The 27103-nt window shown below is 51.9% G+C and overlaps 1 protein-coding gene across 3 annotated transcripts in view; it reads left to right on the top strand.

Annotated features, from left to right (window-relative positions):
- Positions 1–762: 762 nt before the first annotated feature.
- The window catches only part of LOC144938268 (neurobeachin-like protein 1), a 55276-nt gene continuing 28935 nt past the window's right edge, over positions 763–27103 (top strand). For all 3 annotated transcript variants that reach the window (XM_078866127.1, XM_078866128.1, XM_078866129.1), the window contains exons 1-10: positions 763–1201; positions 13059–13147; positions 15410–15571; positions 17410–17491; positions 18198–18325; positions 18712–18794; positions 22665–22750; positions 23005–23299; positions 23828–23934; positions 26373–26456. In XM_078866127.1, coding sequence (XP_078722253.1) covers positions 1151–1201; positions 13059–13147; positions 15410–15571; positions 17410–17491; positions 18198–18325; positions 18712–18794; positions 22665–22750; positions 23005–23299; positions 23828–23934; positions 26373–26456 — 1167 coding nt within the window. In that variant the 5' untranslated portion in view covers positions 763–1150. The remainder of the gene's footprint in view (positions 1202–13058; positions 13148–15409; positions 15572–17409; positions 17492–18197; positions 18326–18711; positions 18795–22664; positions 22751–23004; positions 23300–23827; positions 23935–26372; positions 26457–27103) is intronic.

Consider the following 27103-nt stretch of genomic DNA (forward strand, 5'->3'; position numbering starts at 1 on the left):
CCAGAGACCAACGTGAGAATTTAAAGCCATTGGTAAGGGGTTGCCTATCAGAACTCGATAACATAACGTTGTGAGAGAATGTGTACGGATATGCGAATCAAAATCATGTTATGAGAACCAACTTAATCGGATATTCTTACATGAATAATGCCATGAAAATTCACTGAAATACAATACAACTATTGGGGCATTATGCGTATTAGTATTACATAATGTAAAGCCATTAAGGCAGATATCCTTGCTAGTATTAGTAAATATACGCAACATGATTCAGATATTAACACATTCCTGCGGAGGGAGCTGGTAGGAACGTTGGGTTGCTCGGTCAATGGCCAGGGTCAACGGCGGCGTGGTGTATTCCGCAAATATGCCCGACTGTGAGGGCGGGCACAAGCCGGCGTGAGTAGGTTCAACGTTGAGTTTTATAAGGGCACCACGGGGTGACCAGCCCCTCCCCTCCCCACCCAGCCCCACCCCCACCCACCCAGCCCCACCCCTCCCCACCCTCCCGACCCAGCCCCTCCCCACCCTCCCCACCCAGCCCCTCCCTGCACGACGGACACAATAATCCCCTGTGGGCTGGTGTAACCAGGAGGTTCCTACCAGTAAAATCAGCACTTGGGGTTAAAAGCTCATTGGGTTTACTTATTCGAACGAAGCTATGTAAACCCTCAAGACGGATATGCTTATCCGAACTATGCTATATAAACCCGTTGGGACGGGTATGCTTGTCCGAACTACGGTATGTAGAACGCCCAAGTCGGATATGCGGATGCATGGTAGGGAATGTAATCCCCTTGAGTTGGATATGCGGGTCTGCGCTAGGGAATATGAATCGTCCCCGGCGCGGGCGGTGGGGGGGGCAGAGTGCGGGAGTTGGTGGCGCCAGAAGCGGCGGCAGCAGGAGGAGGCAGGAGGCGGGAGGAGGCAGGAGGCGGGAGGAGGCGGTGCTGAGCTTGGGCTGTACCCGCCGACACACGAGCAGAAGCCGCGGTCATCATCGTCAACTTCCTCGGCTGTCTTCGCCGCCGTGGCCCCCGCCCGAGCCGTGGTGGCGACGAAGACGACGATGATGATGAAGTCGATGATGAAGTCGATGCCATCGCGGCCGTGAGCGGCGCGGCGAGTGGCGGCGGCGGCGGCGGCCGTGATGGCCTCACAGGAGCGACTCTACGAGCTGTGGATGCTGTACTTCACCAAGGTGAGCGTGCAGCCAGCAGCCAGGAAGAGGACGCGTCAACACAGGCCTCCTACTCCTACTGCTCCTTCTTCTTCACCGCCACTTCACAGAGTCTCCAACACAACTTTACATCGTCTTCACCTCCACTTCCTCCACTTGTTCACCACTTGTTCACACTGCACTTCCACACCTCCACCTCTTCACCACCTCACCGCCACTTCACGGAGTTTACAAACACAACTCTCCACCTCCTCACCTCCACCTCATCACCTCATCACCTCCACCTTCTCACCTCCTCACCTCCACCTTCTCACCTCCTCACCTCTTCACCACCTCTTCACCTCCTCCTCGCCTCCACCCCTTCACCTCTTTACCTCCACCTCCTCACCTCCACCTCCTCACCTCAGCCTCAACCCCTCCACCTCTTCACCTCCACCTCTTCTTCACCTCCTCACCCCTTCACACCCTCCCGCGGCGCCGTCTCCCCGCCCGCCCGCCCGGCTGGCTGCGTGAGTTGTGGAGTCGTCCTCGCGGTTCGCCCGATTCGTTAACAAGCGGCAGAAGCCGCCGGCACGAGAAGCCGCCAAGGAGCATCGCTGGTGCAGACACCGCACTGGCAGCAGCAGCAGTGGCAGCAGCAGCAGGAGCAGGAGCAGACAGCAGTAACAGCAGCAGCAGTGGCAGCAGCGGCATCAGTGGCAGCAACAGCAGCAACAGCAGTAGTGGCAGCAGCGGCAGCAGCGGCAGCAACAGCAGCAGTGGCAGCAGTAGCAGCAGCGGCACCAGCAGTGGCAGTGACAGCAGCAGTAGTAGTAACAGCAGCAGCAGTAGTAACAGCAGCAGCAGTGACAGCAGCAGGAGCAGTGACAGCGGTGACAGCAGCAGTAACAGCAGGAGCAGTAGCAGGAGGAGGAGGAGGCGCGCGGAGTTGCGGCGGCGGCCTGAAGGACGCGCGGCGGCCACAGGGAAGCGGCGCGGCGGCCACAGGGAAGCGGCGCGGCCGAGGCGATGGAAGTGGCCGAAGCTGCCACGAGTCGCTTGAAGCAGTAACAAGCCCGGGGGGAACAACAGTTGACAGAGGGAGAGATGCAACAGGCTGAAGCAGCAGCAGGAGGAGAATCTGGTAGAGACGCGAGAGAGAAAGTAGCAGGAGGAGCGAGGATAGATTCGTGGGTGGAGAAGCAGCGAGAAGTTAGTTCGCTTTTCCGGGTTCCGTGCCTCGCTGCGAAAGAGAAACATCCTGGACGCCGCTCGCGTTGGTTGACGTTCGGTTCGGCTTCACGAGGGAGGACAAACTTAACATCCTCTAGCCCGTCACCACGTCTATCCATTTACCTTTCCCGTCACCCCTCGCCCCATCACCTTGCCCGGCACAGGTGAGCCGCAGGTGAGCGGCAGGTGAGCGACTCCTGTTTGCTACCTGTTCGAGGCTCGGCCTTGTGGTCGCGACCGACTCCAATATTTGACCCCTGGGGGGAGACTCGACTCCAGTGTGACAGAGCTCCTGACAAGCAGCCGACTCCCGTGCTGCCTGGTCTGTATGTGGCCACTGTGGGTCTCGGCTATTTGTGAAGGCATTGTCTAGAGTGCTGAGTAATTATTGTAATTACGGGATTTGCAACAATCGGGACTTTAATGTCCCGTGAAGACTGACAGATTTCTCAGAACAGGAGCTGCTGCCTTCTCACCAAGGTGGGAGAGCCCTAGAAGGAACCTTTGGGTCTCGACCTCCACGTAATCTCCATTTCTTCTTCACCCTAACTCGCCCCATTCGTCTTGTCTCCAGGTGGCCCCTGGGGGATGATAACCCCTGGGTTAATTTTATACAAATCTAAATGATAGATGCATTTTGCCGGGTTCACAAGTATTGTCCAAAGTGACCTCACGGAGTTGTTGGCTGGACATGACTTCTGGGGTCTGGCCTTCGGATAAACCTTGCATTCATTTTGTTTTACTACCTCAATTGGTCAACTGAAGTCTCAATTGTAGGTGACCCCCCCCACCCCCTGGAGTTTCCACTTTTCAGATGACCGCTTGGGCTCTCGAGTTGCTTCCACACATGACGGCCCTGGGTCCCAACTGCAGGTGACGTTTGGGGTACAGGTCCAGGCGACTCAGGTCTTACCGTAACGCGCTCTCCACGAGGCCGGTATTAACAGCCTGTCGTATTTCGGAAGCCAAGCAAAGTTGAGCCTGGATAGTTGTCGGGGAAAGGGTGACCGCCATGCACAAACAGGTTGTCATCGGGCTACTTGGTGGTGGTGGTTGTTGGAGCAACAGGCAGTGCCGCAAAAACATCGTACTGTACTATGTCACCACGTCTATGCTCCTTGCCTCTACCAATCCATAATGACCAGCTTGGTAAAGTATGCTCACGTAACCCCGCACGGCCCGCACGGCGTGTGCTGAGACCCCCATTCAGCAGTTTACCCTATGGGGTCGTCGGTACGTTAGCAGTGAACTCCTGCTGCGTGAACCGACATTGGGCTGAAAGGTCCGGGGCCCTTGGCTATGCAAGTGACTCGGGTGTCGAAGCCGAACAACAGGTGGAGCCCTGTGTAGGTGCCCAGGTGAGCACAGAGACACGGCGCCAATGTTGTGTATTGTTCGACAATTGTTCGTCAATATTTACTTACTGGCAGCAAACATTTCCAGACTTGTACTGGCCGCAACCTGCTCGCTGCTTGCTCTGAGCCAGGGGTAGCCGCTCTTTAGTATACACCAAGCCTTTTTCAAGTTCACTAATATTTCTCCATTAAAATTAGGTAAATGTGAATAAAATCTTGACTTAAAGCTTTCGTGACTGCAGGAATTCATATTCTTTGGGTCTTTCGGTAAAGGTACGACCGCTTGTGTTGCGATCAAAACGTCGTAGTTTTTTGTTATTTTTTTTAACCTATCGACACGACTTTACCGAAAGACACAAAGAATATAAATGTGAATAATTGAGAAGTGTGGAGATTATGGATAATTTGAAAACTACGGTTCAACAGTAGAGTATTCTTACTCTTAGGTTTTTTTGGTAAAGTCACGTAGGTAAAAAATAAAAAGAATAGAAATAATAATAGAAATATTTTATCCACAATAAAAAATATTTTTTGTGAATATTTTATTTCTATTATTATTTCTATTATTTGTATTATTTTTTTTTTACCTACGTGACTTTACCGAAAAAACCTAAGAGTATGAATCCTTGCAGTCACGAAAGCTTCAAATCCAGAAGTAGAGTATTCTATTGTCTAGATAAAATATGCACATGCCAAGCACTTTTGTCAATCCACTGCTGTATGAGGGCCGTTATCACAGCCCCGGAGCAGCCTATGGCAACCTGGCCAAGTCACCTTCCAGGCTCAAACCTGCTTAGCTTGAGATCTAACGAGGTGGGATGCAATCCGGATGATTTGGCTATCGGCAAACCATGTAAATGCAGTCATTGTTTCGACGCTTCTTTACTTAGGCACCTGTTGCAAGTCTTGCAATGCCTCTGACGTCACCGTTGTTAGTTGTGCAATGCCCCATGTCTTACTCATCACGTGTGCGTCGTGTGGGCTAGGTGGCTCTGTTGGATGGGCGTCCTTGCTCCGCTGTGAGTGTGGCTCAGCCGGCCGTGTTTTGTCAACACCGGGTGCCGGAGGCGGCTCGGCCTGGCCGTCCAGGCCCGGTTTAGGGCGACCCCCACCTGGGCAAGTTTGACCCTGAAGCGTGCAGACTGCTGTATACAGCACCACGGGGTGTGCGCGTGGGTGAGGAGTGAATGTGATGTGTCAGATTCTGAGAGTGTGTATTAGTCTGTGTGTATGCGCGTGAGAGTGTGCATGTAAGAGTGTGTGTGAGAGAAAATTGTCGGAAGGTATGTGTGAGAGAAAGTGTTTGTAAGAGAGTGTGTAAGAGTGTCTGTGTGAGAGAGCGAGAGTGTGAGTGTGTCTAAGAGTGAGTATGAGACAATATGTGTGAGAGTGTCCAAGAGAAAGAGTGCTAGCAGGCTACAGCGTGGATATTGCTTACTCGGTCGACCAACAGGCTCTAAACAGGATGTCATAGGCCAAGGTCGGCAAATACAAATCTATTTTTCTTTACCGACCTTGGCCTATATTCTAATTTTTTATTGACTTTATTTTTATTATTTTATTGTTATACTTTTTCTATCTACGTGACTTTACCGAAAGAATCATAGAATATGAAAATCCATTGTTATACTGCACAATACTCCCAACGTCTATGTTCTCTGCCTTCACCAGCCAGCCCGAGCCAGTATTGTGAAGTGTGGTCGCAAAATTGCCACGACCCGCACGACAAAAGGGCTGCGTTTCAGTGAGTGGTTCCATGTCTGGAGGCTGGCCCACAGGCCTTCTCTTCACGTCGACCAAACGCTCGCCAGTGGGATGACGAGTTTGCGCTTGGGCAGGATGACTCTGGGTGTTGTTGAAAGATGGACTGTGTGAAGCCCTGCCCTGCTTGGGAGCTGTCAACTGCCATGCGCACCATTCCCACGAACGCACGGCCACACCAGTTTAGTGCGATGTGTGTAACTTTCGATTACCGCTCATGACCAACATCAATGACGAATATTTAAACCCCTCCCGGGCCCCTCCTAGGTTGACTCAGCCTTAAATGAGTGCCTGGTGCGATGTGTACACATCGCCACTTGGGAGACAAAAGTGGCCGGGCGTAGTCGTATTGACAGTACTTGCCCAATCAGCCTTTGTGTCTTTATAGGGGAACTTTGTCTTAAGATCTATGAGGGCGAATATCAAATCGGTGGCATGATTGTACAAAGGCACGAGGAGAATTGATTGTGAAGCACTTGCCTCTTTCTACGAATGATTGTGTTGTGTGCTTATGCACTCCGACAATAAATTTCAGCTCATAGTGGTGTGAGTTTGGGCCAATGGCTCTTCCTCAGGAAGGAATGGACATTCCTGAGGAAGGCTGCCTGGCTCCGACATTTGGCTTTTTCCCCTTCGAGTCGGAATCGTTACCTTGCATTGTTTTTAACAATTCTACGCATGGTGCACGGGGGAGTGGTGCCGCAGCGGTTAGCGCACTGCGCCAAAGTTACGGCAGTGATCCCGAGTATGATGCCTGACCACGGCTCACATGGGTAGAAATTTATATCTATGGCCGTCGGCCAAACTTCACCAAGTCATACTGACCATCGTGGGAAAGTATGCTCAAACGATCCTCGGTGGCAGTCACGGCATGGGGGGGGGGGGAGGCCTTTATCCGCTGGTAGTTTGATAAGGGCCTGTATATCGACAACTCACGTGGGCAGTAGGTGCCTTCCCGTGTGTTGGTGGGTTGATGCGGGGCACGGGCTGTCTTTGGTAAATGTTTGGCGGATGTCTTCCACACGTCTCGCATCTGCGCGAAGATCCAGTGCAAACCACCTGGTGTGTCCCACAGCCTCCCCGTCAGACGTCCAGTTGTTTTGCCTAACGACAATCTCCGCGCAATGGGCCACAAATGAACACGCCCGGCGATGGAGTCGATGGCACTTGACCCGCGTCCTCCCATTCCGCGATGCTGCCCTCTCTCCTGCCCTTACCATGCGTGATGCTTACAGTCAGCCTTTATCACGGACGATCAACTCCCTTTACCTTGTTTGTGCACTTGCATTCGGTACTTTCCATGAAGGATGTGGTCTGCGTGACCTTAGGGCATATTCCATTTACATTGAGAGGATATAGCCTGAAAGGGCACAATGAAGGGGCCGAGATGTTCGGGGTAGATGTTGGTGCCCTTGTAATGTTATTAACATTCCCACGGGGACACTGTGGAACCAGGATTGTTTATAATGCAAACTATTTTTCCAAACAGTCCTCGTGCTGAGCGTGTGCGTGTGTATGAAACGTCCTTCTCTGAAAACGTCTTCCTAAGTGCGCGCAGCTGCACGGGCGCTTGTAATTCTTACAATAATCCCGCAGGCCCCAGCGGTGGACCGGCAGGCGACCCGCGCGCGGTCAGAGACCGCCGCTCGGCTTTTTCACAGCGGGCATTTCGATCGTGCCGCGTTTGCGCCCATAGACAAGCCAGTGTCCCTGGCGCTCGCTGGCTGCCGGAACCGGTCGAGCGGGTGTGCGGAGCGCGATACGAGGCTGTGGCGAAGCTGCCTCCTTATCGGGCGTATCCACACTCTCTAACACCCACCCCCTCACCCTCTTGAGGTGCTCGCAGGGGCCGCGCGGGGCCTTCTCGTGGGCGTCCCAGCCCAGGACGTGGTGGTGGTGGTGGGGAAGGAAGTCGTGGCCCCTCGCTGGGCTCTCCTTGCTCTGTTTGCTGCCGTGCTGTGAACGCGCACATTTCGTACTTTGCGCCGTCCTGGGTGCCGATGGCAGTGCTCGTGTGCACTATAAATGGGCAGCTCCCGTGTGACCGTGCCGCGTGCCGCTTTGGTGTAAATACACGAAACTTGTTTTACCCCGGCGTCGTAAAAGGACCGAGGGTCCCCATTCGGATTTTCGCCGCGAGTTAAAAGGTGACTCGGCTTACTGAGCATTGTCACGCGTTAAGTAAGCAGCTGTCTCTGCGGCCCTGTGGCTCACATGCTACCAAAGTCCATTTTCAGACTGCCTTGGTTAGGTGAAAACAAAAATTCCGGGCACTGTACTACAGCCTTCGTAATCCATTAAATGCCATTCCAGAGCAGCCCGGTCATAGCTAAATCGATTAAGGCAAAATGAGAGCCAATGCAACAACATGTTTTGAGTGCGTTTGCATCCGAGAGCATCAAACGTTCTGGGAAGCATTGGGCCGAGCAAAGTGGCACCGTTTTGTGCGAGAGTGCCCTGCCCCTTCTTTTGTTTTAAGTGTTTCTCCCCGCAGGTATTTACACACAAGGGCCGAGCGTAAACATCGCAATGGTGTGTCAGGGAGGGCATGCTCTGTATGACCACGTGGTTAATGAAAGGGCTATTTTGAACTACTAAGTCAACTAAGGCGTGTCTTGTCTGCCTCCAGGTAAAGCAAACATCAGCGGCGTTATTGAGCCCTGGGAGAGTGTGTGTGTGCTACAGAATTAAGATTGACCCAAGTCAGTGGTCAGAGGGTTGGGAAGGTGACGTGGATTTCCAACCCCCCACCGACCCCTCCTGCAAACCAGCTGGACTGCGAAGTAGCCAGGGGCTGGCATTTCAGAAAGTGGGTTCATGAACCTATCTGTGCAGAACTTTGAGTGCTTGGTGGGGTTTCTCCGTGTAGTTGTCTGACGAAGCCATAACACCCCTTTAAAAGGAAGAGGACATCTATCCCAATGCAGGACTCTCCTTAAAACGTCTCTAAAATCAGAGGTGTTTCCCAGCAAATTAACAACAAACATAGATGAACGTCATTGCTGTAGAACTGCTTGTTTTTTGTTTAGTTTGTTCTTCCGATGAGCACGGTTGGCTATGTTCAGTGCGACAGCAGTTCAACATACATGACAAAGGGCTGTACACATACAATGTCGAGCTGTCGGGAGGGACATCCTAATCAACGCTCAAAGTTAGTGACTTCCTGCTCGAGTGAGCATTGAGGCATCGGTGGCCATCTCCTGTTTACCGATCTGACCCAAGCGATGTTGTGATCGAAACGTCGTCGTCTTTTATTATTTGTTATTTTCTTTACCGAAAGACCCAAATAATAGGCCAAATACTGTTGGCTTCCCCACAAAGCGGTGTGTATTTTATCGACCCTGTAGGGTTAATGGGCTGAGTCAACCCCCAACCAGGATTTGAACGCACGTTTCAAATTGAAAGCTGCTCGCTCTACCGCTAAGCAACCTTAGATGGCATTGGCTCGGCATTGCAAACCCGTGCCCGTCAGTGCTAGGGAATATGAACACCGTAGGGGCAAGCGTGCACATCAGCTTTAGGGTATGTAATATCCTGCTGCTCTCTTGTCAATACCAGACAGGCAGGTGCCGAGTGTGGCGCCTTACAATGCTCCTCTCCCTTCCTTGCCGCAGTCACTCGAACTGCTGCTGGCTGCTGGCTGCTGCGCGCACACCGCAGCAGCAGCAGCTGCTGCCCGGCCGGACTTTGCCCACCGTGGCGTCGCTCGCGACGCACGTGGGGCACGCGCGACGAGCGGGCGGCGACCGTCGCCGGGTGAATGCCGCGGTGCCAGTCGGGTGAACGCTGACGACGCGACGCCGGTGGCGTCCTTCCTCGGTTCTTCCACTCTGCTCTCAAACGGCTGGCATCGTTAGGAGAGGGGCGGCATTGCTGCGGTAGTTCATTGTGCGTCAAGGTGCGCGCACCGGGGAATGTTTGCGTTGTTTTCCTTGCGCGCAAAAAGGCCAAAGTTTTGCGGCAGTTGCCACGTGATTGCTGGGACAGTCGCTGCGTGAGATGCTCGTCGCACGACAGTGACACGGCGACGTCTTGAGGAACCTCTGCTTAGCTGCTGGATGGCGGCCCTCCCACGTGTCAGTCACGGGGGTTGTTTGACCATACTTCACCTTGTTGATCAATACAGGTTGGTGATGAATCTGGGGGTCCCCAGGGTTCATAGCACAGTGTGCCAACCACTGTGCCACCGCTCTTCCCGGGCTACAATTGCAAGTCGGTAATAGTTGTCCATTACAGTGCAATAGTTAAGCCCGTACTGCTGACCCTTAGCCGTCGCTATAATACTCTGGGGCAGTTTGCTGCAAATGCCTCCTCCTTCTCCATGGAGTGCAGGGATTAGTCTCAATTGGCAAGGGTAAAGGCGGCTTAGCCCTCTGTGAAGCAGCAGCATTGTGTCCACCCAGCGTGTGCGTGCACGAGGAGTGAGAGAGCCACCTAAGTGCGGGGAAGGGAGCCGGCTGACACACGTGGACGCGTTCCTCCGCCAGTTAATGTTTAATGACCCCGCGTCGTCCGCTTGTCTCTCCAAAGGGGGGAGGGGGGGGGCGAGAGGTCAGGTGGCTCGCTCACGTGCCCAGCCCCCCACCGACCCACCTACTTACCTACTTCGTTACCCCCCCCAATCAAACTCAGGCTGCCGCCCTCCTCCCCCGACCCACCCACACATTCACGATGCCCACCTTCCCCTGCTCGTCGCAGCAGGCACCACCACTCGACGAGATTGCCAGGCAACGAGCCACTCGAGTCGCACGCCTTCCCGCGGCCAAGCTCGCCGAGGGGGCAGCTGGCCGATTGGCCGTGTCGCTGAGCATTGCCGTGCAAGGCCCTTTAAATCCGCCGCGGTGTCTAAGTTGCGAGGACGCGATGTGTACGTGCGTGCTGCGTACGTGCGTGCTGCTATGGTTTTTTTGTCACTCCACCGCTGGACGAGTGCCACCCCCACCCACCCTACGCCACACGTGGTGATTAAGACATCGCATTGCACAAGTTGACATTGGTGATCACCGCTGTAGTCTGCACTCCTTCAGCGGAGGAGGAATAGCAAAGCCACACGAACTCTCTCCTGATGCCCTTTCGTCGTGGCTAGCAGAACTCCTGAACATATCGCTGCCATACGCAACAACAGAATAGTGACAAAGTAGGTACTCGAGTATGCTGCACGTGCGGGTCGTGGGGGTTGTTTGACCATACTTCGCCATGCTGGCGAGTGCCGGTTGGTGAAGGCGGGTGGGGGGGGAGATATTCTGAATCGTAGTACAGTACAACAGTGGATGTTTTTTTCTGCACTGTCCTCTGATGCTGACCATGGAGCCCCGCAGCGACGTTGTCCAAGTTCCACCCTGCTCAGCCCGCGAGATCGGGCACACTCCCAAGCACAAAAACACCTCTGGTGCATTGTAATTAAAATGCAAAATTACCTATCACAAATATATATTTAACACAAACGATAAAAATTCCAATGCGTTCTTTCAACTGCCAGAGAGGTATAAAAAAATAGCCCTGCGTAGGTCGTTAGCATTAATGGCGCAATTTGAGTTGTCGACTCGCTCCTCCACTAACGTGAACTCTTATTGTTTGTGAAAGGGCCCCAACTGGTTGACGTCGCTTTGTGTCGCGGTGGTTTCGACGGTGAGCTGGGCAGCACCGCCACCCAGCCCTGGGACCCGGGGGGGGGGGGGGCGTTGAGAAACAGGATTACCATCGTGACACCGCCCTGCCCGCTTCGGCTCCATTCCCTTGCATCACACTCCATGCCCGTGTGTGCGTGCGCATTTGCATGTGTACATGTGTGTGCGTGTTGCCGTTCATAGGTACTCGCTAACAACAGTCTGTTTGGGCTATACAGGGGGGGGGGGGGGGGGGGAATCTTTGGCTTGTTGGAGTGGTGGCGCAGTTGGTGAGCGCGCTCTGCGAGATGATCACGGGGGGGTTGTTTAGCAATACTTCAATGGAGGTTGATGAGGAAGGGTTCCTGAGGGCCGGTTCGGATATCACTCGCCACCCTGACGTCCGCCGTGGCTTCGTAGCATAGTGCGCTGACCGCAGCGCCACCGCTCCACCCCCACGTATTCATTACTCAGCTCAATTTTAAATGTTTGGACGGCGTAAAAAAACTAGGTGACCACACGACCATAGTAACATTCAATGTGGTGGTGGGATTTTCCAGCCGTTGGGGGGTGTTTGTTGTTGCTGTTTACGTTCCGCTGGCGGGACAGGTGCGCCGAGGGATGCGGTGTGTGCTCGTCAGGCTCTGCCACTGCTGGGTGAGGGCCTCCTCACTCGCTGGCGGTCGTGGGAGTTCAAGTTTCACGTTGGGTTTGTTGAACCAGATGAGAACTCAAGAGACCGGGATGAGTCTCATTTACAAGCGTGACCTGGGTCACCCCGCACCGGCTAATCTGGATTTGTCAAGGAAAGGTGGCACCGCCGCGGGAGAGTAGAAGTACAGTACAACAATGGCTGTTGCTGCGCTTGCCTCGCTGCCCCTTGGCTGTTGCACGTGTGGTGGTCGCCCATCCAATCGCTTCTCAGGCCCAGCTCTGCTTAACCACTGAGATCCGACCAGATTGGGCACATTCCGGGTGACTTGATCAAAGTGATAGAAGTAATAATAGTGACGGTGTAATATTTATTATTAATATCGTGGCATTGCAATGCTGCGAGGGATGGTGACTGTGGGGAAACAATCATCCAGCGGTGGATAGATAATGGCTTATGATGAAATACAAGAAAGGTACAAATTAAGTCAGAATTGTCTTTACAGCACTATGTTGTTCATTAGTTCTACTTCAAAGAGGTGAGCATTTAATTAAATACCCTAAATGTAGTGCAGAAAAGACACGCAAAGACTCTGCATGGAATGGTCCATAAACTGCACCAAGGACCCTCTTGACGAAAGGCCTTTGGGAATCATGAAGTCTTCTATGAGTAAAGATTTGTTTTTAACTTGGCGATGCTAATAAAAAGGACAGGGTAAAGGAATGTCATCCCTCCTATTAGGAATGCTAAAAATTCCCGTCTGCTGAGTTGCGTACCGATTTAATTACAAGGGGGCATGTGGGGATGGGACGATGGCATAGTAGCTAGCACACTGCGCTCTCTGAACCGAGCGTCAGGAGTTTGATGTCTGACCATGGCTCACATCAGAGGCGAGTGATATCAGAGCTGCACCTGGTCACCACCGCACAAAACTAATTTGTGATACTGGATTGGCAGCGGTGCACAAGCACAAACAACGTACACGTGACACGTTCATCAATAACATTGCCCTACAGAGGCAACATATAATAGCGGTGACATTTCAGACAAAGGCCCTTCATAGCAGACCTGCATTGACCAGCGAGGTGAAGTATGATGGAGCGAACCGACGCTGCGTGGGGAGGCCTTCATCCAGCGGTGGATTGACGAAGGGTTGAAATCTCCGTGGGAGGGAGGTGGTTAGTGGTGCTGATGGCTTATAAATCCACGATCGCTGAGCACAGGCCCAGAAACTCGCAGCACCAAGCGGCCAGCAACAAACGGCACTGCTCGGTCTCTCTCCGCTCCCACAGAAGGACCCCGCCTTCCTCCGCCAGTGGCTGGAGATCTTCGTGGTGACACACGAGGCCTCGACGCTCGACCAGGATGTGATTCTCATGAGGTACGTCAGTGGATGGGGGGCGTGGGGGGCGGGAGTCAGTGGGGGTTTGGTGGGGAGTGTAGAGGGGCAGCCGAGGAGGTAGGAGAGTGGGTGGTGGAGGGAGGGAGTGAGGCCCATTCAATAAAAAACGGTGGATATTTTAAAAGTGGGCTGCATTGTTTTGTGCTAGGGTAAGCAAAACACACTTAATTATTACATTTGGATGATTGGTTCTTGGGTCACTAAGTTCCATGTCGTTATGGCAATGGTTAAAAACAATTGAGCCGCAATATATGTTCGCGTGTGGTTTGTGTTGGTTAGCACGTACCCCCTGAGGGTGAGAGCAGCTAGGCTACGTCATAGTTTGTAAGCCCCACAGTTTTGACGTAAAGCTATCACGTGGCCTAACCCAAAGTTGGATCATCCTATTGCCCTCCAGAAGCCTACACTTTGAGTTAAGCCCCACAGTTGTTGCAATTGAAGTCGGTGAGGTTATACGTGAGAGAGCGTACATAAATAATCATGTGTGTGCGTTGGGAGGGCATGCATGTTGAACAATGGATTGTTAAAAGTACACGAAGGCCTAAACTTATCGCTAAATGTTATCAACTCATGACATAATCCGCTGTGTAAGTGGTGCACACTGACACGGTCGCAAAATAAATGCAACTTGGGTCAGCGTGACTTTATTCTCAAGATGCTGTCACTGCTTCTAATAATGGATGCAAAAAACCCTTAACACGTTCGTCAATAAGATTTCCCAAAAGAGGAAAATGCACACGATGTCATGCAATTTCTCGTCTTTGTAGCGTAAGGCCCAGTGCCTATACAGGGTGGCCCAAAGTCAGGACATGTGGTTATTTAATTAATTTTAATACTGGAATTAAAACATTTTAATTGTTAATTCTTTAAGTTCATATTTTATCTACTATCACTATCCACGTCTATTTCTCGTCGTCCCGTGGGGTCACCTCAAATCGGTTGTTTACAAAACTCGAGCAAGGACCTAGAACAACACGTAATTGTTGAATGTTCAAAGATTCCACAGCTGTAATATTTTAAAAACGTCTTAAATTCAATTCAAAAGAGAATTCATGCATGAATCAATGGTAGTGGAAGTCAGTTTGAACATCTGTTTAAATTAATGAACTATAACCCTATGTGACCTGACTTTTAGGTACCCCGTATATTTTTCCTGTTTAGGGTCCTGTTCTTGACAAAAGTATTGAATGTTGTTGTTGTTGTTATTTGTGCTTGAGCACCACTGAAAACGCAGCAGCGTCATCACAAATTTGTTTGGCTGATATTGAATGCATGACTTGAAACCAAAAATATTAATTTATATTCCAGGTTCAACCGTACTGTAGACACACTACTATTGCGCTTCGGTACCTGCGCCTGGCGGGGGTCTCTCTTGGGTCGACTCGGACTAAAATGATTTCCCGATTTGTAATGTGTGAGACAACATACGCTGGGCCACGTGTGCTGCTGGCCACACTTCCACAGACAGAGGGAGATGGACATCTTTGGTTTACAAGCAGCTGAGAGCCGATTAAAACTCAAAGAACTCGGAATTAAAGGTCTTTCAAGGAAGACCTGGTGCACAAAAGCAATGTTTATTAAAGTGGAACACAGCGATACAATGCAAACAAATAAGATCAAACAAATAAGAGTCTGAATGTTAAGAATTACAACTGAACTTTAATAACATAAGTGCAATGTAAGATTTAGCTTACGATTACAAGTAAGATATGTAATACAATGAGATGTAAAGTGTGATTCGGAAGCAATTACATTAGCATTTCGCTCATAAATGTCATGCGGCATTTCTTTCCATGCCAGGATTTGTATTACGCGCTATCAAACAGTGCTGGCTCTGTTGTCTACACAGATACACGCAATTATGTGTGAATGTGTGGTTAGGTACTGGTTAGCACTCTGTGCTCCTAATCAGGTTACATGAGTTCGATTCCCAGCCGCGACTAACATCAGTGGCAAGTGATAGCTGCACCAGTCCTGGGGCCTTCCCCGAGGTCAGTTCAGCCTTGTAATGAGCACCTAGGGCAGTGTATAAACATCAGCACTGGGGAGACAAAGGCAGCTGGGCGTGGTGCTGGTCACCCACCCCATCGTGTGCCGCTCTAACCTTAACAGGCGCTCGCTAACAGCATTTACGTAAATATAATTTTAACTTCTTGAACACCGTCCGTAGCCAACCGTGCGAGTCGGTCTGCTAAAGGCGATACGGGTGCTCTTTGTCCTTGTTTGTCGGTCGCTGTGCAGGGGGGACCCACGGCCCCCCGACCTCTCGGTGCTGCCTGCCAGCTTCCTGCAGGTGTCGAGCCAGCAGCTGGTGCAGTGCGTGCACAAGCTGTCCGTGTGCCTGGATGACGAGCACCTGTCACTGGCGCTGCTCATCATCAAGGCCCTCATCGCCCTGTGCAGGTCTCTGTGACTCACGTGGCACGGCACAGCCGGCCACGCAATCGCACAGCGCCAAACGGATTGGCGTACGGCCTCTAAATGAGACCCCCATGTTGATATGCTGTACAGAAACAGTGGGCATATTTATTTTATAGAGAGGGGGGGCAATAGAGTAGCATAGCCGCAGAGAGATACAACAGTGTGTGGAGGGGAGTGGAGTTACAAGAGAGGGAAGAAGCAGGGGAGTGTGTGGAGGGCAGTAGAGTGATTGAGGCAGGCAGTGGCATGTCAAAGGTGGACCTGACCACGGTAAATGAAATCTTGCTGCTCGATCTAGGAGAGGATTTGGAGGAGGCAGCGGGGGAGGAGGGATGGGAGTGTTGGGGCGACGTGGACGCGGTGCACGGTTGCCGATCGCGTTGATAAAGAGAAACCTCGGAGGCGGCCGGACGAGAAAGACAGGTGTGGGTGTTTGACATTTCCATTTGAGATAAAGCCCAGAGATTCCTCATTCCTGCGCCGTTCTGTGAATGGGTAATGAGGGGCGTTGTGGTGCGGCGGTCTGAGCTGTGCTGCATACAGCTCGTTGACCACGCTTCGGTTCCCGAACTGTGCAAAACGAACGCTCATTAAAGAAGCATTCCAATACAGGGCCTCTTGGGAAAAAAGCCTGGTGACTCGGCGAGGCTTTTCTCGATCGGAAAATAAATAGATGTATACATATATATAAATAATTCGCTTGAGGGTCGGTGGTCGGGACTAACGATGGAAGGCCTGCCAATGGAGGGAGCGCGACCAGGAAGACGTGCACTGTGGAGACGGAGCAGTGAAATCCGCTCGTGTGCCGGAGCCAGATGGCTAGTTACACTGGCGGAGCCACTGTGTAGCATATTATTATGTTCCAGGGACTATATGAGATGATTGGACAATAGTCTGAGTCCATAATTGCCAATAAGTAACGGCAAAGCAGTTATAAGTGACTCACAGAATTGTGCGCAGTTGCGTTTTCAGTACACGACTTCCCTGAAGGCATTCACCTTCAGCGAGCGCGATGCCGATCACACAACGCGGTTCGAATTCAACCCTCGATCGATGGCTGCGCCATCGCCGCACAAGCGTCGAATAAAAAACAAGTCTTTACAAACTAACAACTCCTCTATCATTTTTTATTGCTGGAGGAGTTGCCCCCCCCGACCTGAAAATCCTGGCTCCGCCATTGGCGAGTTAAATCGCAGAACTGTGAGAGATGGTGACAATTTGGGGGAGTCTTCACCAAGCAGTGGATAGATAATGACTGACGATTACTGTTTTATTTAGTGCCAAATAAAGATGGGTCAGTGGGCAGTATTTAGAGTGTCGCTCTCAATCCAGTGACCTCCCTGGTTCTCACTGCGGGAATAATCAAAATAACTCTATGCGTCGTCTGCTCCACGATGGACGTCAAAGATCCCCTGATGTCGTTCGCAAAAGTAGGCCATCGCACGCCGGCGTCACAGTCAAAATTTGCCAAATTTGAAAAAATTACTCAATAGTAATCTACATGGCAGTCATCGCCCCTTACTACGAAAACTTGGCAGGACCCTCTTGAAAAAAGAGTCATGGGACTCGGTGAGGCTATCCTGGGTAAACAAGTGTAATTAAAAAAATAGATTGGCATCTTGGCAAAAGTTTTGTTTCGTGAGATATTTGACAGACATCATTCTGATGTCTCCATGATGAACAATGCCACCGTTTGTCTTCACAATGTGTTTGAACTTTTTTCGTAAAAATTCAAGTCTGAGTCCTATAGAAATACAAACACACAAACTTACACGTGTTGAGTTGTGCGTTTTTTTAATCTCTCTTCTACCCACCCACAGGAATGTTCAGAATGTAGAAGATATTGGAGCCTGTTCCTACACCAGCCATGTCATCACCCTGGCAACCATGTGCATCCAGCAGGTAAGGGGGTGCGTGCGTGCGTGCGTGCGCACGTGTTGTGTGAGGTTAGAAATGGGGAGCGGTGGTGTAGCGGTTAGCGCTCTGCGCTACGAACCGAGCGGCCCGGGTTCGATTCCTGCTCACGGTCATTATTTGAACCGGTCCTGGGCCTCCCCTAGGTCGACTCTGCCTCAAATGAATACCTGGTGCGATGTGTAAACACCGCCATTGGGGAGAAAAAGGCGGCCGGGCGTGGTGTTGGCCACCAACCCCCTCGCGTGCCGTGCCGTGCCGGCCTTTATAGCTACTCGCTAACAGCACTTGCCCCAACAGTCTGTTAAGGCTATACGGGGGATCTTTGTCTTTGTGTGAGGTTATAAAGTAATCAATTACCCTACGGATTATCGGATCGTGGTGAAGTATGGTCAAATTAATCCCATGATTCCCGTGGCTTGTGAAGGCCCTTATCCAGCAGTGGGCTGACTTTTTAAAAAAGTCTCTCTTTAGAGGGAGACCTGAATTTGGCCCATCTTCTCACTCTAGTGAGTAAAATCAGTACCTCTATTGGAATTACGGATAGAAACGTCGACCCCTACTGTGAACTTGGCAGGACCCCCCTGACAAAAGGCACTCGAGACTCATGGAGGCTTTGCTGAGTAAACCAAAGTAAGAACAATTATAACGATGATGATGCGGGTGATTTCTGTCTCTGTGTGTGGTCCCTCAGTCGAAGGAGCAGACGAAGCAGCGGGAGGTGAGCGGGGAGCTGTCCCTCGAGACGTTTGCTCTCCACTCGCTGCACTTCTGCCAGCGCCTCTACGACCCCTACCAGAACTGGGCTCGACGCGTCGCTGGGTGAGGCCCCATCGCTCCGTGCGCCCGTCTTGTTTTGTTCGCTCGTGTCTGTGTGCGTATCTGGGATTGTCACACTTTGCATACCGCACTATGCGCCCGGCGGACCGAGTTCGACTCCCGCTAACGGCCAATACTGGTGACTAATATTTGAACCGATTCTGGGCTTCTCCTAGACCTACTGAGCCTTAGATGAGTACCTGGTGCTGTGAGTGAACATCACCACTGGGGAGACAAAGGCTGCCGGGCATTGTTTTGGCCATCCACCACCTCGTGTGCCGTGTTGGACTTTGTAGGTGCTCGCTATAACAGCACTTGGCCCAACAGTCTGTTATAGGCTACACGGGGCGATCTTCTTCCTTTGTCTTGTTGTCTTTGCGCGTTCTCAGCGACGCGGTCTCCGCGATGGAGCGGAGCAGGCAGAGGTTCAAGGCGGCGCCGTTAATCAACGAGTTCGTGCCATTCTTCTACCGTGAGTCAGCGCGCGCGCAAGCTCGAGGGGCACGTGCAGATGACTCGGCCTCTCGCTACAATCAGATGATATTGCGGGACATGATTGGCATTGCTCGGTCGTAGTGAGAGTCAATTGTATAGCTACGTGACTTTACCGAAAGAACCAAAGAATATACTTTCTTTCCATTGTGCTATTACATGAGCACGTAATTTTCTGACTTTGTAAGTTATCAATTCTTCCCCCATTATTATAATAATATTATTATTATCAATTCTTGCCATCATCTTCATCATCATCGCTTTATTTGTACAAAAAGCAAGCTTTTCATTCTGTAAATTACCAAACCTTCCTGAAGCTACTGAATAAGATTCAGGAGACTCAATGTTGCTTTTCTGGATACACAAATGACAACATTGAATAAGCAGCCTTCCGTGTGAAAATCAACCTCGTGTCGCATTCATGAGTGACTCGGATCCAGGGAGAGGCTTGGCACAGTTGCTGCCCTGGTCCGTCCTGCGCAATTAGGGGTTACGCGAAATGACGGAAGGTTATTGGTAAATGTCGCAACATGCAAATGTGTCGTGTTGCAAAGGATTGCAAATAGCCGTTGCGGTGCCGGAGACAAGAGCGGTATCGCCCCCCCGCCACCCGTCCCTGTGACTTGCAGCTCTGAGTGGATTCTAATTTAAACAAACGTGTTAAAATAATGCTAAATATATGCTTTTTTAAAAGGGCATAAATGCCAGGAATGATCTTGGTGGTACTTGCCTTTCCTCCGCTTGTCCTCTGTGTCATGCCTCAGAGCAGCAAAGCCACCCCACACGTGCGATGATCCAACGCTGTCTCTTTAAATCCTCGACACGTTCACGTGGTCGTACGTGCTGCGTTTCAGCCCTGTTGTGAACAATTACATAGGCATCCACGAGTTCACTCCACACCAGCGATGAACTGACAAGTGTTTCTCACCGAAATAGAACCGTGCGTGGGTTTAGTGTCGCGTCGTGCCCACGCGTGTGAGTCGCCCATCTCTCGCGTGCGTGCGTGCGTCAGCGCATGCCAACCCAAGCGCGGTATGGCCACAACCGACGAAACCGCTGATGTGCCCGGGGGGAACTCGGTGGGGGGGGGGGCTGAACTCTTCTGAGAGAACAGCCGGATCGCTCCAGCGGGAGACTCATAGCTCTGTGCTGGGAGCTTCTTGGGCAACTGAACTTAATTCTGCAGGAGCTGCCAGCTGTTTAGTTAGAGGGCTCGGCTGACGAGATGTTACAACGCCCCTAAGCCGAAGCCTGTAAACAAGCAAAATGCACAATTCCCCCAGGGCCCATGGGCACAGGCGGAGGGGCTGGCCCGCATTGTTTCTGTAGCTGGGATCGGTTTTAAGAGCTCGTTGACGCAGACGGCGCCTATTTAGGTCGATGCCTCCACCGCAGACGAGTCGTCGTTACAGCCTTCCCTGTGCCGAGCCTGTAAACAAGCAGGGCGCAGGTCTCTCACGGCCGGCGCTGTCCAGGAGGGGTGAGTTCGCCCCGCGTTCATCCGCGTTGTTTCTGCGGCGGGCGGTTTACGAGCTCGGCCGCACAGACAGGGGCGGCGTGGGAGGGTGTGGGGGGCGGCGGTCCGTGGTCTGCAGGCCCCCAGCACCGTGACGCAGCATTGCGGTGTTGAGGTCGCGCTGTGAGCCGGGGAGCCGGAAGGGATGAGAACCCTTCCTCTCTGTTCCTCGCAGGCTGAAGCAAAAATGCGTGCGCTCGCTCCTGTTTACAGAAAGCAAAATCCACAGAATGTTTGTAAGGAATTGTGGTGCGATGGGGTTTTAGAGTGGTCGTGTTTGGTGCGCAGGGCACGTTTGTAGATGCATCGCGACCGCTGCTGACGCTGTTGTTCCAGCACTCGGACTCCACAGGAAGTGGTTTTTGAGGTGGTCTGCAACGCAATCTTTTCCCGGCACTGTAGCCCAGCCAAGAGCAGACGTTTCCTCTTCAGTGTTTATTTCTCAGTGAAATTATCACATTAACCGAGACATTGACTTTCACGGTTTTGAGCAGAATGAATGGAGGGCATTGTGCCTGCATTGCTGTATCCACTCTGTCAGGTTCAGAGGGAGGAGAATGAGCCAGATGTAAGGTGCCTTCTCCTAATGCCACACCACAGGGCTAGTTTTTGTGTTTTACCGAACATTAATCATCATCATAGGCCATGACCTGTCCACTGTTGGATGAAGGGGCCTCCAAGCCGTCACAATCTCTCACGGTCCGGTAACGTTATGATCCGTCTAGCACCTCCACACAAGCTCATTTCATCGCTTCATTGCTGCAGTAGATGTCTTCTCAAGCGTGTTCCCTCCTTGGGATGCCACTGCTATGTTAGTCTCGACCACCGGCCATCATCTCCCCTTGCGACGTGTCCTGCCCATGCCCGATCACTTTCTTCAGGCAATGTAATGTCTCTTACTTGGACATGTTCCTTAAGCCATGTGCTCACCTGTCTCTCAGCATTATTCCAAGCGTGCGGCTCTCCATGCTTCCATTGTCTTTGTCAGCATGCATGTGTCTTCTTGGTTCTTTCGGTGAAGTCACGTAGAAGGGAAGTAATAAAATAATAAAAATAAAACATAATAAAATGAAATAATTCTCACGACGTTTCGGCTACAACGCAAGCAGCCGTCTTCAGGTGAAGAATGAGACACTACCAAGCTAGGAGCTTATATATAAACTGGGTTGGAGGTGGAAGAGCGCCTTAACAAAAAGAATGTGCATATGAAGAGGAATTTTGCATATTCATGGGAAATGCGTAGGAGGTGGGCGGGGGGGTTTCAAAGTCATATTATGCCCATGCATTATGCAGGATCAGCAGCACCAAGGGGGGGTGCAGGGAGTAGCATTAACAAAGGAAAGGAATGTTAATGATATGTAGCTGCAGTTACTAAACAACCACGTAGAAAACTAAAGTATAAACTACATAAAAAACTAAAGTATAAACTGCATAGCACCATCAGTATACTTACTATACTCTACAATAAGCTGAGTTACTAACAGCAAGTAATACATTACAATTCTACGTCGTAAAAATTATATAATATGCTTCCATATAAACTTTATTCTCTTACATCACACGAGCATATACCGTACTATATACTGCCATAGATAAACCCAACATTAAATTATATACTGTATTGCTATAAACCACCCTATGCCTTATACATTTTAATATAACACTTTGTATTATTCTACCCACCCTAATGTGTATCGAAATGGTTTATTACGTCCTTCCAATGATTGCTAAGCCAGAATCCATCTTCTCGGTTAAAATTGTCTCTGTGTTTGTATATGTGGATCGCCTCATGAACGAATCTCTCATGATAGCCAACTTAGTTTGTAGACACCAGGGTACTGTATGTCTGGAACCACATCTTTTACAGACGGTACCAGATCACGGATTTTATGTACTGTGTTGAATCGGACCACAGTACATAAATTTGCCATTTAAATAGAAGGTTTGGGGTTGTGAGAACGAGACTCGCAGAAGCCCTCGGTCAAATAATTAATCGATTTTAAAGTCCTTAATCACACAATACATGCATCGAATGATACATATAAAAATAAATTAAACTTATTACCCGCACAATATTGTCTCACTCCCGCAGAGAGCACCATTGGCCAAAGCCGATCGCGCCACAACACCTCACCAATACTCTCTACCCTCCCATCAGATCCAACAGCAGCAAGCGCTGCTGCTGCTGCCACTTCATGTACGCTGTCGTGCATTGATTCACGCACTCGTTGCATGCCCAGCTGAGACGAGAGTCCCACCGTGCTTGGCGGGGTTGGGCCGCTTTGGCCCCCACGAGCGCCGCGTGCATCACCGTGCGTCGTCTGCGGGTGTCAGAATGTTTCCAGGAGTACACGCACCTGCCTGGCAAGCTGACGGACCAACTGCTGCACCTCTTCGGGGCCGTCATCGCGGGCAACCAGGTGAGATTCCCACCGTTGCCGCCCTCGAGATTACTCCGCCTGACTGCACTGAGATTTGCGATCATCTTTGTCAACACTTTCAAACCACCCGCGCGTGTGACATCGTCTCGCTTGCGTGGCTTGGAAGTCAATGTGATTATTGCTGGTTAGATATTCTGCAGACAAACGCGTGTTGGAGAGCATTACAAAATCCATGCGTGTTCACTATTTTTCTTCCTTGTAACGACCACCGACGCGATCGATTGTTCTCTCAGCGCAACGCACTGCAGGCGATCTCCCCGGCCACCCTGGAGGTCCTCATGCGGCTCCTGGTTGATCCAGCCATGGCGGGGTCCTCGGGGTCCGTGGCCCGAGGGCGTCTCGGCCTCACCCTCAAGTGCCTGACGGAAATGGTGCAGGCGCTGCACACGGGCAGCCCGGACCAGCGGCAGGTGGAGGTGGCCTCCGTGCTGGATGGGTACTTCAAGGTGCTGAACGCCGAGGGCGTCACGACGCCCGGGTCCCTCGCGTGGAACGATGGGTTGGTGGAGCTGCAGATGCACATGCTGAGTGAGTGCCGTGCTCCGTGACGGGTCTTGACTGCCTGCGTCGTCTGCGGTTATCCCGGCCGGGTGGCTGAGCGGGAGAGTGGGGGGTAGGGGCTTGACTCAGCCCATTGTCCCTTCAAATAAACAATATTCTGTGAAGAGGTAACCAGTGGTTATCCTATGGCGAGACTCGCCGCCACCATATAAATGTGGAATTTGTACCACTGGCTCAGGGCTGTAAACAGGTCATGAGCAACCAATGCCTCGGTGCATATACGAGCACCCCCCATCATGACCCCAACTCTCAACTTTAAAATGTTCAACTCGGCGATTTAAATCGTCTCTTGAGGTGGTCATGTTGCACAGAGGAGACGGAGCGATGAGATCGGCGCATGTGCAGGAGCCGGGTGGATCATTGCATCGCAGGACGATGAAGGATGGTGGTGACTTGGAGAGGCTTTCATCCAGCAGTGGATTGGCCATGGCTGATGATGACGATGACAATAATATTGTCGACGACAATGGCTCTTGACATTGTGTTATTGCGCAGGATCCATCCCGGAAATGTTAGCCTGCTCGGACCGGCCTGTGCTGCAGGCCAGCTTCCTCAACAGCAACTGCTTCGAGCACCTCACACGGCTACTCCACAACAGCAAGGTGTGCGGCACGTAGCGGCGCGTGACGCGGCGCGCCACGGCAAGGCCCGGCACGGGGCACGCGGCCAGGCCCCGTATTGCGTGACACAGCACAACTAGGCACGGAGTGGCATGGCACAACACAGCGTGACATGGTCTAGCACGACACAGGTACGTTACAGCAGGGTTCCTCACGGCGCACACGTCTAACGTGGCGTGTGCATCGTGCGCAGCGAGGCTCCGCGCGTACTACGGCGTCATCGCACGGCGTCGTCGCACGGCGTCGTCGCACGGCGTCATCGCACGGCGTCGTCGCACGGCATGACGCAGCATGACGCATCGTGACTCGGCAAAGCGGGACAGTGTGGTCAAGCTTGACGTGTGGGTACCGCACGGCAAGGCCACAAAAGCAGGGTGATATCGTTTAGCTTGTGAGCTCGGCAGCGCTGGAGAGAGCCAAGGCCCGAGACCTCCATTGGCACGTGCGGATGCCACGCTCGGATATGTAGAGATCCCGGTAATAAACACCGCCGCACACTCTTCAGTGTGTAAAGACCACAGTGGAAGTGCACGCGCGTTAGATGTACGTCTCAAACGCACCCCCGTGAATCGGACTCGTGCATCGCAGACGACGGGATGTCCCCATCGCTTCCTTGGTTGCGTTTTATGCAGGGCTCGCGCCGATATTCCATCCGTCGTGGAGGATGCGACGTGGCGGGGTTTGGGCTGACCCTGTGTCCCCCTGCGCACCCCCTGGCCCCCACACCCCCACCCCTTGCTCCCCCAACTACCGTCCCTCTGTCCTCACGAGCTCACGTCCGTGTGTTGCCCCGTGTCGTCTGCCCCGACAGCTCTTGTTGAGCGCTAGAGCCAAAGCGCCAGGCAAGAGCGAGAAAGAGCTTGCCAACAGCAAATTGCAGTTGGAGCAGGTACTCGCCTCCCTGCGAGCGTCGGGGTGACCTCTGAACTCTGTCCAGAGCCTGCTGCCCCCTGTGCTTCTCTGGGTGTGCCGGTGCCTCCTCTCGCTTGATCACGCTTCGCCCCCCCCCTACCCTGGGAAACCCCCCCCCTCCTTTCCCAAAAGCCTCCCCCCCTCTTCCCCCTCCATCGCGACCCATCCTGGTGGAAGGGCTCTTTTTGTCTGTCTCTCTAGCGGTAGCGTTTGTATTTTTGTTTTTTGCATGCGTTTTTGTGTTGTCGACATGACCGATTTGAATAAATCTTGACGTGTGTAAATCGATGCACGCAAATCTGATATGCTCTGGAAAGTCTGCGTGGGCTCGAGCTGTGAATCAGGTGAAGGGTGAAATGGTTGTAATCGAGTCTCCATGACACCAACTGGAACCATGAAACTCACCGAGAAAGTCTGTGGGTCAGCCCACTGTCCCGGGTCAAGAGGTCAGACGTAGCCTAACCCTCGACCCCATACGGTTACGTTCTTCCTGCACGTGACGTGTTATACAACTGGTTGTTACGATCACCACACATATTAACAGACTTTTAAACATGTTACGTGAAATGCTTACTCCTTTGGCTTTGTTTTTCTTGGTTTCAGCCACAGTGGCCATTAGAATCTGGTGGCTGGTCACGAAGATTAAACCACCGCCAGTCTTTGGCTGAAATCATGCAGACTGGCCGGTATTTGTATCAGATTCAGTTTGATTTGCATGAGGCTGTACGTTTAACAACGGTGTTGCGGGGTTATTTTCTTTTGCAGTCGACAAACATTTTCAGAAACCACGCGCCGGTCTGTTAATCTCAGTTCCGTTGGTTACTGAGCAAATTTCCCAGCTACGAGTTTTGCGATGCATCGAGTCTGCTCTGTGTGGTTTTTTCATCCAATCGATTGAAATTGAACGCGTGCGGAGGAGGCGACGTCGAGGGCTCGTACACACCACGGCCGGCGTCTCTGGCCATCGGGCCCCAAAGGCACGCTTGGGTGGACCCGTGACGATTTTACATTTTTGAGCCTCTACCAACCAAACCTTGTCCACGCCTCTTTTTAAGCGTTCATTGCCAAGCGATGCCGCGATGTCGCCCGGCGAGCGACGTGTTTTCAGCTATGCTCAAACACCGCAGCACGTTTAGTGCACGATTGTCAGAAAGTACAAGAACTATTTAGAGCCACTAACACAGTGACAATTGTTACGACTTGTGCCATAGTTTAACGGTGAATTCCTGAGCTGCCGTGTTAATCCGTGGTGTGTACAGAACCTCAGCCTGGGTGGTCTAATCTTTCTTTTCAAACAAATTAGATGCAGCTTGTTGACATCGTTGTTCTGCGCATGACACGTTTCTGATTGTAGTGTACGCTGCTGCACGTGTGTGTGTGTGTGCATGTGTGTGTCTGTTAAGCGCGCGTGTGTGTGCGTGCGTGTCTGCGTGCGTGTGTTGCATGTGTTCCCGTGTGTGTGCGTGTATTTGTGTGCCTTCGTGCGCCACCTGCTGATGCCTGCGCAGGGCCCAGGCAAGCGTACGGACGCCCTGACGGTACTCACCATCCGCGTGCTGACGTGCGTGATGCACACCTCGCCCGCTGCCAAGGTGAGCCACCCATACGTTGCTGGAAACACACACGGTAGGGCGGGGGGGCGGGCACACACAGCAACGATAGCTGCTGTGAACTTCACTCAGAAGTGCGAACGTGCTAGGCTAGCTGTACAATGAGAGACACACCCATAGACTCTCTCGTACGACAACCACAACAACTGCCACTTCTTGGCGGCGGTGCCGTCGTGCCGTTTGTGCCAGGCTTCATGTACTTTGAGACTGTTGTGCGATGTGTCAAAGGATCACGAGCAAGAGTTTACAGGTTAGGCCCCCAGGTGTTATAGTTTAACTCGCTTAGATGACGTGAACATCGCTCCTCCACCCTCTTTCGTTGCTGGAGCACGACTGCCTCCAACCGCCCAGGAGCGTCCTTCATGAGCCTCCCCCACAGAGGGCGATCTTGACACCACTTTTTGTGGAAAGTGCCGTGAGCAAGCACCACAAAGACAAAGGTCCCCCGTGTAACCTTCAATGGACTTTAGGGCCAGCACTGTCCACAAGGGTGTGAGGAGCGTAGTCGCAGCAGTGTAGGAGGACACGACAGCAATTATTGTTGCTGCATTCCCAAACCTGTGTGAGATCGCCCATTGCAGAGTTGTGTCTTGGTGGGTGTGTGGAGTGTGGCCGAGCCTGCATCCGTT

The sequence above is a fragment of the Lampetra fluviatilis genome, chromosome 21 (assembly GCF_964198595.1).
Source record: "Lampetra fluviatilis chromosome 21, kcLamFluv1.1, whole genome shotgun sequence".
Lineage (NCBI taxonomy): Eukaryota > Metazoa > Chordata > Hyperoartia > Petromyzontiformes > Petromyzontidae > Lampetra > Lampetra fluviatilis.